This window comes from Hypomesus nipponensis, chromosome 17, assembly GCF_054491055.1.
Source record: "Hypomesus nipponensis isolate SF chromosome 17, ASM5449105v1, whole genome shotgun sequence".
Classification (NCBI taxonomy): Eukaryota; Metazoa; Chordata; class Actinopteri; order Osmeriformes; family Osmeridae; genus Hypomesus; species Hypomesus nipponensis.
In genome coordinates this window covers 9,157,150-9,169,655 of record NC_140377.1, presented here as the reverse complement: position 1 = coordinate 9,169,655, position 12,506 = coordinate 9,157,150, and the positions used below count along the sequence as shown (strand labels likewise).

The following is a 12,506-nucleotide window of genomic DNA, read 5'->3' as shown; positions in this document are numbered from 1 at the left end:
CCACAAGTGTGCGTACGTGAATCAGCATTGTACCCCGCCCTGAACACGCCCATTTTTAACCATAAATAGTCAATGCAAAGCACCTCATGAATGCTAATCTAGTATCTCATCATGACCCTGGCATACGATTGTTCTTTACGGTGAATCATAGCGCATGACAACTTCTCAGACACTGTTAGCCTATTGGTGGAGCCCGAAAACTCAGTGATATACTGCGAGTCGAGATACAATTTGAAAACAAAAGCGTTTTGTTATGAACAGTAATCTATTAAAGTCTGGACTGATAACGAGGACGTAGAGTGTAGCGATTGCACGGGAGCTTAACGACTGTATTTCCAGTTTTTGACATGAGGATATTTGCACAGTATTAAATAAATATATTTAGTTATACACTGTGTTCTGCAGTTATCTAAAGGTAGGATATGTGATGTTATACTGTATTCCATGCAGTCGGGGAATCTCCCCCTCCTGAACTCCCGTAGTTGACAATCTGATGGTGAGGAAGCGCTGAATTTTTATTTAAAGTTTGAGTTGGATTGTACAAGGTGTTTATGGAACAAGAATCACTCAGTACAAGCGCAAATAACACTGCTGGATGTAATCTTCATGATAATCATGAAATTGAATGAAAAAAATGTGTGTGAGGAAAACAAAATATATAAATATTAGGAGTAATGTTCTTCCCACATTCAATTTCTGCAGTCTGACTACAGTACGGTCATCTGTGTCGCCAATTCCAACTGTTTTCAAAATGTGTGTAGGCCTTTGGGAGGGTCAGAGTTTGCATGGAGGACCGCACATTCTCCCGTCAAGGTTGTTTTTTATAAATCACAACCTTTGCGTGGGAAGTGGCGTACGCACATTTTCAGCCCGGTTTTGTGCGTACGCAAGCTTTATAAATGAGACCCCAGGTGCTTTTGACAGCCTTTTCTCATCCTGTTGTCCATGCAGGAAATCCCTGTTGTTGGGTATGATAAATGGTTTAAACTTGAGCCCAGGTCTAGTGCCTCCAAGGTCCAGGGGGAATGTTACCTGATCCTGAAGCTTTTCACAACCCAGGTTTGGATGTCTCACCACATTCACCAAACTCGCCATACCCTAACACCTCTGTCTGTTGAAGGTCTATTACAGACTATTAAAGGAGCTCCTTTTTCTTTGTTCCTCAGAGAGACACAACACTGAGTAAGAGGGATTCTAATATTTTCATTCACAAGAAAATGCTGAGTCAGATACTGGAGTATGAACATGCTCACATTCAGGTGAAACATGACTTAACTATTTGATTTATATTTTATTGAATAGGATAAACAGTATATTGCCTCAATAATACTGTAGATGGGTAATGTTGTTTTCATTTTCAGAAAGAACCTTACAATTGGAACGGGCAAGTGACGCCACCAGCATGGACTGTGCTCTCCCATCATGCAGTTCAAACTGACCTCTCACCCCTGCAACAGGCCATCATGTCAGTTCATAGATCATGCTGTATTCTGTACTTCAAATATTGTGGTGCTATTTATACTGTAAACACCGTTTTTAATTAAAGCTCTTTTTTAAGTAAACCTAAACATTTCTTGCCAATGAGCCTTCTAACCAGGATTTAATATGAATCATACTTATTACATATTGTTTCACATAGTGAGTCAACGGGTTTCAGGGTTAGTTCAACAAGTACCTTGCACTGTGTAATGACAAGCTCTTGACACAAGGCGAGAGGTAAAGGTCCTGGTTTGATGTTGCCCTCGTCTGCAGCCGCTGGCAGTGCTACAGCAGCCACCACCGGTCCCAGAGGGTCTGCTACAACCTGCTGCTGCGTCTTCTCAGAACCATCGATGCAGAGTGGGATCCCCCCGAGGTCAGAGGAGACCTGGTAGGTCCTCCCTCAGTCCCCCTTTTGGCTCCGTCTCATTCCATGAGGTGTTCTACATTCTTACAGGTTGAGAGCGTTTAAAATGGTCATTATATCCATGGTGTAGTAGACTGAGTTCATGTGTTGTAATACACAGTCTCAAACCCCTAACTAGATATGGAATATAGATTAGATAAAGGTTTGTTTTGGTCATGCAAGGCTGAGTCATGTGTTGCCTGCATTGTGTTCAGGAGAGCCAGCTGTCTGACAGCTTCCGGCTCCACATAGAGCACTGCCTGGGCCTGATGAAGAACATGCGTCAGGTGTTTCCCAATTCCTGTCCATCCGCCATCACACGCTGTGAGCTCATGCTGAGGTAAACTCACTAGCGCCACCTCTCTCCTGCATGCTGCTCAACACTCGACTGGACCGCTGATCTGCATAGACATAGTCTACAGCCATGTCAGTCAGTACCTCAGTCAGTTCTAGGGTTTAGGAGAGCTAGAGTAGAGCTATAGAACCCAGTCAGTCATTTGCGCATGATTGGCGGTCATTTTGCCAATAAAAGCAGCTGCGTTTCTAAATCTCAAGTTGCTGTGCCCTTTCTGTATGAGCATCCTCATGGGGTGCCACACTGCAAAGACCAGATTGGAAGAATTGATATCCTGTGGGGCTCTTTCCAATAAGATTTCAGACTCTGCCCAGAGATTGACTTCTCTAGAGAAATCTCACAAAGTACACATGCACGCACAGATGCGCGCGCACACACTTGTATGTCTTCTTGTTAATTACACGTTCCTGTTTGAGACTTGTCATTATTTCTTTCATGGCAGGGGAATAGGACACATGCAGACCATGCAGGCATTCAAGACTGTTTGTCCTTTACGAAATGAATTGCATTTGGAAATTGCCACAGTTGTCAAGGTAAAACATTAAAACAAACGCAACTGATTTATTAAATTGGTGATGGCATTTTACTACGCACGTTGCCTTTTACCCTGTTTCCATGCCATCAGAAAGGAACTGCGGAGTGGTATGAGAACATCATCTCACAGTACAAACCAGAGAAAGGGGTGAGTAGCCCTCAGTAAATGTTCATTCAAATGCAGATGTGTGGCTTGAAGACATCAAGGCCTCCTTCACTGGACTGTCTCCTGTCAGTCGTCCGGCTCCGTCCCCCGCAGTGACTCGTCGTCATATACACCATGTACTGAAGTAGCCTGTGAAGGTAGTGACATCTCTTTTGGCTGTTCTTGTTGCCGGCTCAAGGCCCTGGAGGAGCAACTAAGGAGACTGGTCCAGGTGGTGGATGCTGTGTGTGCTGACGTCCAGAGTGGACAGAACGTCTACAATAAGCTCTTCTACAGGTACACACATTCAGCCAGCAGGTAGATGTTAATCACTTAGATTAGCTGCATCAGTTGTTAAGTCTCATTTCTGGTTTGTGTTTCTTCTTTTCACTTTTGAATCCCCAGTGCTGTGAAAGTAGATTTCTTCAGCATCTCATACAGGCAGTTGGAAAAACTAGTAAGTTTGTCCTAGTTGTGAGAGATACTGTAGCTGTTTGACCATATGGCCTCTGCCTGAGACTTTTGTCATGAGGGACAACCACCTGACCCTTGAACTCTGTTCATCTTTGTGCTCACCCAGGTTGCAGATGACGTGAGTGTTGCCATGGAAAGGGTGTGTGGAACTCTGGAACAGGAAAGCACCAGACTGACTCAGAGCATGGGCGAGACCCTCTTTGAGCTCTACATGTCTTTAAAAACACTGAAACGCTTCAGGGAGTTTCTACCTCTCAAGTGAGTCACTGCCTAGATTCTATTATGGGTGTTCACTGGCTTTCAATTTTACACCACAAGCATTTTCTAAATTAAAAGATATATATATAAAGAGATTGAGTCCTCTTCACCAAAAACTGCCTTCTCAACTATATGTGTTTTGTTAAACTGGTGCACAGTGCTTGTAATTCCGTTGGCGATTTAAGATGTTGGTGCGAGTCATCACCAGTTGCATCATGGGCACTGCACTATCTCTGTGTGTGTGTGTGTGTGTGTGTGTGTGTGTGTGTGTGTGTGTGTGTGTGTGTGTGTGTGTGTGTGTGTGTGTGTGTGTGTGTGTGTGTGTGTGTGTGTGTGTGTGTGTGTGTGTGTGTGTGTGTGTGTGTGTGTGTGTGTGTGTGTGTGTGTGTGTGTGTGTGTGTGTGTGTGTGTGTGTGTGTGTGTGTGTGTGTGTGTGTGTGTGTGTGTGTGTGTGTGTGTGTGTGTGTGTGTGTGTGTGTGTGTGTGTGTGTGTGTGTGTGTGTGTGTGTGTGTGTGTGTGTGTGTGTGTGTGTGTGTGTGTCTGACTTCATCACAGGCACGACTCACTATATATCAATAGTTCCAGGAATCTGTGTTTGTGTGACGATATTTCTGATTCACATTTTCTCAAAATTGAAATTCACACCTGAAATTCTCAAAAATACATATTCAGCCTCCACATCATCTAGTCACTTATTATGCACATCATAAAAGCAATTTCTCATTCTTTTAAACAAATTGCTAATGCTCTGGTACATTCATCCAAATAATGATGTAGCCTACAATTGTTTGGGGTTTCCTATGTTAACAATTGATTGTCATGCTGATCAAAATGTATTATATTAGTTCTCTGTTAAACTGTCTTACCCCTACACAAATCTAGATATTTAGTTAATTACATAAAACATTACATGCACATTGGTTGAGCCAGTTGTCATAATTATAGGCCAAATTCACCATACAGTGTTGAAATGGGGCTTTAAGGGGGATTGTATTTTTTTCCTTTGTGCTATGCAGTGCTGTAAAATAGTATTGTATTTTCTGTTTCAAACTGATATAAACAATAAACACCAACAATCAAACGAGGAGGCTACAATTGTAAGAACATGGTTTCTGTTGTATGCCCATTTGCAGCTTGCTATATCCATGCCTCAAGAAACCGACCAAGGAGGCAAAGGTGGTAGGAATAGTGTTGGTGTCCTATACCTGTTGTGACCCCATGCAGTGCCTGTGATGCAGCCGGTGATGCTACTTAGTTGATTCAGTCTCACACGCACACACACACACACACACACAACGAAATTATAAATTGAACAGTGTCCATGCCTGTGATGCAGCTGGTGATTATAATGTTGGTTTATTGATTTGGTGTAAATATAATTGGAGTTTGTGCACATTTGCTATGTGCAGGCAGAGTTTTTGCATCAGTAAATGTAATACAATGTAATACAATTCACTCATCTACTGACATATAGCTGTCTTTCTGTTAGCTAGTTAGTATTTCATCCATAAAGAAAACCCTTTGAAAGAAGCTGATTCAATGTTATGCCTGCACAGCACTGCTCACCTGGCCGCATCTGCGTTGTAAAAGTGATTTGAGAATTGGCTTCTAAAGGACAGTATACCCCCCAAAAAAGATTTGTGCATTGGTAATTGAAAGTTTGTTCAGCAAGTAAGTCTTCTGTTGATGATGCCTAAAGCTATATCAATTTCCTGTCTTAGGCTAAACCCTGGTGACGTGTATACACAGCACAATTGTAGCTTATAACCTTTCAGCTATACTGAAATAAAGAATCCACGTTTAAGTATTTTTTTCTCTTAGCTAGCCAGCATTTAGTCCATATTAGAAAACCCTGCTCACCTGGCCGTATTGGTATTCACAATCTCAATTCTCAGAGTCCACTTGTCTTTAAGGAGTTTGTCACAGAAAGGGATGCACGTTATAGGACTATTTTACTTTTCACATCAGAGCAATATACAGCATTTCAAATTTCAGTTGTTCAATCGCTTAGTAGAGCTCAGCTAAAAGCTGTGCAGCTAAATTTTATGTACAGTGCTAGCACCACGTGGCTGAAAGGGATCAATTGCGAAACTGGCGGCAATATTTGGGTGGGGGTTCTCGAAGCGCTTATCTAAACTGTTAAACACGGCACCGCGTGTCTTTGGGTTCTGCAAAGGTTACCTGCAAAATTGCAACTTTGCAGTGCCCAGTTCTCAAGATAATCGTTTGCTGGTCATTGCCCTAAAATCCTACTATGAAACAGACCAACACACACACACACACACACATATATATTCCTTGCATTGTAGTATAAATGTACACACTTGGTTTACTTGGTATATGTCTCGTTGCAGGGATGCTAAAATGCTAGCTTTGACTGGCTTTCACAACTGGTTCAAGTCTTCTATACACAAGTGGCTGCAGATAGTCCATGAGAGATCCTGCGACAGGATTCGTAAGGCAGTGGACATGGACCAGGTTACAGAAGGACCCTCTTATAGCATGACCCTTACTGAAAATACAATACTTATTTCCATCCATCATTACATAGTGATTTTGAACTAACCAGAATATCAGTGACTTTATACAGCCTTCATTCATTTATCAGTACTTTAGCTTGTACAATTTTGTGTGCATCTATTTATTTACATTTTTGTGATATATTGATATGTGTGTTTGGGTGGACTGAACAGCTGGAGCCAGTGCATCAGACCAAACATAGCTCCTCAGCAGTGGATGTCACAGCATGTTTCAGCCAGGTGCAGGACTTCTGGTCCCAGCTGGCCTGGCCAGACTCTGCAGGAGCCTTCATCTTCGTCACCCGCCTAACGGATGTGAGTGGCGCCGCCAACGCTATCACTCTTCTATTCACTCCCTCACACACACACACACACACACACACACACACACACACACACACACACACACATCACAACCACAGACGCACACAGTTACAACCACAGACACACACAGCACTCATTCTCAAGTTGAAAAGCTCTACAGGTGGCAAACTACAATCAAAGACACCCGAGCAGAAATCAAGAGGCAAATTGAGGGTTTCACACTCGCGTACGTTTTGTGTGGTTTTGTGTGTCGCAGAATTTTTGCAGTGAGGCTGTGAGTTACTCTGAGATGATAAAGCGCAAGATTGAGAACAGCCAGCTCGGCCAAGACCACAAGATCCTAACAGTGCAGGTAACGCCTGTGGGAACACATGAAGGGGGCGGCGGGGGAGGGCACGCAATGACGTAAGAAGTGAATGTCAATGAGTGTTCTCTCATCAGAAAAACAAAAGACAGCAGGGGGCTTGTAGAGTTTCAGTATGCGTTTGCTCTAGTTCCTGCTCGTGCCTACACTCATTGCCAATTGTTCATCCCCTCCTCCACCTGCCTCTTTTAGCCCTGCCACTCTTCCTCCTTTTGTTTCTTCACCCTTCTCTGTGCGACTTTTCCGTGTGTCTCTCTCTCTGTCTCTTCCTCCTGTTCTGCTCCCTGGCTATCCTGGCTAGCTGTGCATTGCACTGAACAACACCGAACATGTGCGTGTGTTCCTGGGGGGCCTGCCCCGGGACCTAGACTGGCCCGGGTTGGAACAGGCCATGGAGGAGTCTTGTGGAGCGGAAGGCAAGGAGCAGGTCAACAAGGCCCTCAACGGGCAGTTGTACAACGCAGACCTAGACCTGCAGAGAGAGGCCAAGCGCCTCATCACCCTGCTCACTGACAAGGTTCAACTTTATTTATCCTTCAAAGGAAATTAGTGTGCAGCAGTTTCCACTGGTCTTTCTGTTTTTTATAAATCTGTCAGGAACCAGCATGATTATTATCAGGCAGCTGAATGAGGATTGAATCAGCTTGGTTTTGTGCTGCCTTCACATGCTGTCGGAATTATGGTAAATACAAGTTTTCGACTGGGAAGTTACACATGTAACGCCCCCTAAAATCGTGATTACCACTGGGAAACTGAGAATTTTCCGAGATGGATTACTTTTCAACGTGGATGAGAGGACAGATTCAGTAATGTATGTAATTCTTTAGACTATTTTTAAGATTGCAACTATTGTTAGCCGTTTGTGTACTTTAATATGTAATCTATGTACACTTAAAGGTCCCATGACATGAAAATGTCACTTTAGGAAGTTATTTAACATTAATACGAGTTCCCCTAGCCTGCCTTTGGTCCCCCAGTGGCTAGACATTTTTGATAGATGTAAACCAAGCCCTGGGTATTCTTCTCCGCCTTTGAAAAAACCATGCCCCGATCTGGAACCTTTCCCCTTATGACGACATGTTACCTCCCCTTTCTCTGCTTTGCCCGCCCAGAGAATTTGGCCCACCAATGAAAAAATGAGCTACAACCTGCGAACGCAATATTGTTTTTTCCTTGAGAGACAACACGGCTTGCAAACGACCAAATCATGGCAGTTAGGCCAGCCCCCCCCACCCAGGAAAGAGACTTCAGATACAGTATTAGGGGACCACTAAGGTCTATATAAAAGCATCCAAAAACAGCATGTCATGGGACTTTTAACTTGTAACCATTTATTGTGTCCATTTCCTCCTTTAGCAGGTGCATAATGGACTCAAAAGGATTTCCACAATATGGAATTGTCTGCCATTTTTTATATTCCTCCGACAACAAAAGCACTTGAATATCAAGTACTTTGACGTCCTTGTGATCTCGATTTAACAAGTGGGAAATGGGATCTTCCGACTAGCACGTGAAGGCAGCTTAAGAATAGACTGTTGGCACATGTCATACCATAGATTCTGAAAGACAACTAATGTGTGTGTGTGTGTGTGTGTGCGTTGTATAGATGCTCTCAGAGTTGAGGAGGTACATTCAGCACATCAGCCTCTCCCCTGACTCCATCAACAATGATGACGTGAGACCCAACCCTGCCTCGCAGTATCTGTTGTGTAGTCCGTACATCGGTGTAGTTCCCTGTCCAAGACTGGTAATGTGAGTTTGATCCATGCAGGCTGTGTCCCCCCTCATGAAGTACTTGCACGACACTCTGGTCATCCTCAGTGAGTCCCTGCTGAAGGAGAATCTGACAAGGTAATTGCCTTCATTGTTCCACACTCTACTATGCATAATCAGTGTGCCATAATAGCATGCCTACTGACACCTAAGCCATCGCAGCGATCATTAACGAGTCATTTTGCAACACATGAGCATACAACTACTATGAATAAATAGCTGTTTGTAGTCTGTTGTATGGGTCTGTTCAACATTATTGTGTGGGAGTGTTCCTGTCTGTTCTCTGCTGAGGATAGTGATGGGGCTCTGAAGGAGGGCACCAAAGGGCCGGGGCTTTTGCTGTCTGACCAAGTCGTCTGTGTTCCAGAGTTCTCCACAGCATGTGGGAGCTGCTCCTCAGGATGATCCTGGACACCATCGCTGAGAACCGGGGAGTCCAGGTGGAGTTCTACAACCGCTTTCAGTATACTGTGGAGGTCAGTGTTCCTGTGGACCACAGACCAAATGTCCCCAGCTCGCCCCCCGCCCCCCCCCCCCCCCCCTCCAAGGTCCAGCCCAGTCAGAGATTCTCGGAACAACCGTGGTCCCGTCCATCATTGTTACTATCATTACCATCATCATCAGCCCTTCTGTTGTTGCCGTGATGTTATTGCCATTCATCACCTCTCATAAACCCCATGAATATTATTCATGAGGTATATTGGCAGCTGCTCTGTGCTGAGGGGAGTTCCCTGTAGCATGACAATGTGAGAGTTCCTGTATTCAAATGGAGCTGAGCTGGCAAGGGACATATGACAGATTTGCATGAAAAGTCATGAAATGCTAAGCGCGTGGGCAGAGCATGGTGTGTGGCCCACGGATGTCGCCGTTGCCTGCCAGGGGTTTCACGCTGTTAGCGAGAACACACACAGAGTTGCTGATATTTTCAGACGTATGCTCCTACTAGATGAAAAACCGCCAATTTCGCCATGCTAATCCACCGGCTTGAAATAAGTCTCCTCTCCCTCAATTCAAGGCCCTGTTGCAGTTCTTTCACGCCGAAGGAGAGGGACTAGTGTTGGAGGATATGAAGAGTGGAGACTACAAGGTAGGAGCTCCAGCCGTTCAATCAGTCCTTGCTACGACTGAGGGCCTTTTCAGTGTGTGTGTGTTGAGGGGGGGGGGGGGATTGCATGTCAAGCTGACTTGACACGTCTTCTCTATTCTCTCTTTTCATTCCCCTCCTCCCTCCTGCTGCTCCAGGCCCTGGATGAGGAGCTAAAGCTGAATAAATGCTCCTCCATCGAGCTGATCGAGCAGTACTTCCTGGAGAAGATCTCCCAGCAGGTACTTGGCAGCACATGGGGGTGGCTGCTTTGTTTCCAAACCTCCAGGTGTAGTGTTGATTAGAAGCAACATTTACTCAAACGAAATGGGCACATTTTCATCTGCATCAAAGACGGCTTATGGGGTTTTGTCTGGTTGAGGCGTGTGGGGATGCAATCAGGACAAATCTAATCTTGTAATTTTTTTCCCCCCCAGATGTTTGTTAAGCAGACTTGCAGAATAGACTTGATTTTATGGATCTGTTTTCCAGAGAACACTAAAGCACACCCGTTTTGGCCGCATCAGTGTAAAGTGTTACTACGATGCTCCTGAACAGAGACTGACTGTGGAAATTTTGCATGCAGCTGATCTCATTGCCCTGGATGCCAACGGTAAATATCACAGTGACATTGACATGCAGCAGCTCATTCACCAGGAATAGTAACACTTTTCGCTCGCCCGTCTCCCCTCTTATCTGGTTTCTGCTTAGGCCTGAGTGATCCCTTTGTCATCATGGAACTGTGTCCCCATCACCTCTTTCCTATGGCCAAGAGTCAGCGCACCCAAGTCAAGCTCAAGACCCTCCATCCAGTATTTGATGAAGTCTTTTACTTGTGAGTGTCAAACCTGGCAACACACACACACACATACCATTTTGACCAGGTTTGGAGGTTGACCATTCTGTTTTTCACTGTCGTTCCATCCCTCTGTGTTCCAGCCATGTCAGTCCTGAGCAGTACAGACACAGGTTTGCATGTTTAATCTTCACTGTGATGGACTATGATTGGTTGTCCACCAATGACTTTGCTGGTGAAGCTGTGGCCCCCCTAAGTGACTACTGTTGGCCGGGGAGACCTAATGCCTCAGCCTCTGGCAAGAACGTCCAGCCCTCCATCTTGCACTTGTCTCGCAACAAACCCAGCGGTAGGCAGCCCTGCTCCTCCATCACACTGTCTTCACACTGACAGGGATAGGGGTCCCTTAGGAGAGGAGGGGGTTCAAGTTGTGCAAGGGTTTCCAATTACTTTTGGAATTTAACTTGGCCAGCCATTCAATCGAAAGATAATTGTGTCAGGCTTTGGGAGGTCTTACATGTCTGTTTGCTCTCCCCCTCCAGAGAAGCCAATCATGAGGATGTTGGATGCACGGACAGGAGACAAGGAGGCTCAGGAGTTTGTTCGCAGACTAAAGGAGATTGAGAAGTCTATGGAAGAGGAATAAGCTGTCCAGCTTCTGGTGTATCAATGTTTTCTTGCCACATCTTGCCGTATTTACTTTTGTACTTGTTGTACGATGTTTCCAATGTTTACAGTTTTTAAATCCTCTTGAATGTGCAGTAAATATGTCCAAATGGAAAAACATGTTAAGACATAACGCTGTTTTCTATTTGGGAAGCTGATGTCCTGTCAGTGCTGTATTTTAATGTCTCAGCATTTCCCAGACAGGGAGTATCTGAGAAATGTGACCAATAGTGTTCTCAGTACTGTAGCTATATTACTCAATACAGTATATTTTGTTAAGAGGTTTCTGAATGTCATCGTGTTGTATTATCTTTGATATGATAGATTTAAACGTACATCAAATGACAATTGTGTTTGTAAAATGATTGGTATGCAGTTTAATCATTAAAATGGATATTACAGCCATTATAATATTTTACATATACTAATTCCCCCCCCCCCCCCATGAAGATATTATGGAAAAGTAGCACTGTCATTTAGCAACAAACAAAAAGCCATCTGTAGTCACATTTTAAAACGGTGTGCGTGATGTCAGCTGTACTCAAATATGATTCCAAAATTATCTCTTCAGATTATGAAAAGTATCCTTGAAAAGAAAACGGTCCAATATTTGTCAGAAAGGGATTGTTATTGTAAATGTGAATTATTTGTCATTGAACTGTAATGGACTGTGTTGCTGTTGAATGTATTATTCATATGAAGCTGTCTGTAAACTGTTATTTAATATGATTACTTCAATAAACAATTCAACAACAATTAAACTTTTGGGTTTCTTATTTGCGTTTATATGCAGTGGTGTGGAATCTTTACAAAAACATATGACATCCGGTGCGAGTTCTCCACGTATACATGAAACTAGAGATGCACCGATACCATATGGACCTTGAACGAGTACTGATATTTATACTATATACTCGCCGATACCTATACCTGTACATTTATGAATATATATATATATATATATATATATATATATATATATATAAATTTTTAGTGATGTGGCAGTTTTCCAAGCACAACAGTGAGACGAATCAATGTAGGACAGCTTCTTGATTATTACTAAAATTTAAAAAGTATTTTTATGTGCTTATCACAAACCAAAAGCACACACTTCAGTGTCCAATAACCTTCAAAGGGCATGATGGTTGGTCTTCTGCAGTAGGCTAACACCAGGGGCATCGTTAGACCCTTTTTACTTGGGCACGTGCCCCAGTATAAATCTGCTGTGCCCCAGTAAAATCAAAAGTTTGAGTTTTAACAATTTACTTTATTAGTCAGTGCATTAATTTCGATTGATAATCCCGGAAAAAAACCCAGTATCCCAATCA

General features: G+C 43.6%; 1 protein-coding gene across 1 annotated transcript in view; it reads left to right on the top strand.

Annotated features, from left to right (window-relative positions):
- The window catches only part of baiap3 (BAI1 associated protein 3), a 30,615-nt gene extending 18,711 nt beyond the window's left edge, over positions 1 to 11,904 (top strand). The window contains exons 13-35 of the mRNA XM_084678765.1: positions 952 to 1,059; positions 1,167 to 1,259; positions 1,362 to 1,465; positions 1,753 to 1,870; positions 2,101 to 2,225; positions 2,683 to 2,773; positions 2,866 to 2,922; positions 3,119 to 3,216; positions 3,325 to 3,376; positions 3,500 to 3,651; positions 6,007 to 6,130; positions 6,346 to 6,486; positions 6,752 to 6,847; positions 7,161 to 7,376; positions 8,466 to 8,534; positions 8,631 to 8,710; positions 9,000 to 9,108; positions 9,648 to 9,719; positions 9,875 to 9,958; positions 10,209 to 10,329; positions 10,428 to 10,551; positions 10,656 to 10,861; positions 11,055 to 11,904. Of these exons, the coding sequence (XP_084534891.1) occupies positions 952 to 1,059; positions 1,167 to 1,259; positions 1,362 to 1,465; positions 1,753 to 1,870; positions 2,101 to 2,225; positions 2,683 to 2,773; positions 2,866 to 2,922; positions 3,119 to 3,216; positions 3,325 to 3,376; positions 3,500 to 3,651; positions 6,007 to 6,130; positions 6,346 to 6,486; positions 6,752 to 6,847; positions 7,161 to 7,376; positions 8,466 to 8,534; positions 8,631 to 8,710; positions 9,000 to 9,108; positions 9,648 to 9,719; positions 9,875 to 9,958; positions 10,209 to 10,329; positions 10,428 to 10,551; positions 10,656 to 10,861; positions 11,055 to 11,158 (2,544 nt within the window). The 3' untranslated portion in view covers positions 11,159 to 11,904. The remainder of the gene's footprint in view (positions 1 to 951; positions 1,060 to 1,166; positions 1,260 to 1,361; positions 1,466 to 1,752; positions 1,871 to 2,100; positions 2,226 to 2,682; positions 2,774 to 2,865; positions 2,923 to 3,118; positions 3,217 to 3,324; positions 3,377 to 3,499; positions 3,652 to 6,006; positions 6,131 to 6,345; positions 6,487 to 6,751; positions 6,848 to 7,160; positions 7,377 to 8,465; positions 8,535 to 8,630; positions 8,711 to 8,999; positions 9,109 to 9,647; positions 9,720 to 9,874; positions 9,959 to 10,208; positions 10,330 to 10,427; positions 10,552 to 10,655; positions 10,862 to 11,054) is intronic.
- Positions 11,905 to 12,506: the final 602 nt, after the last annotated feature.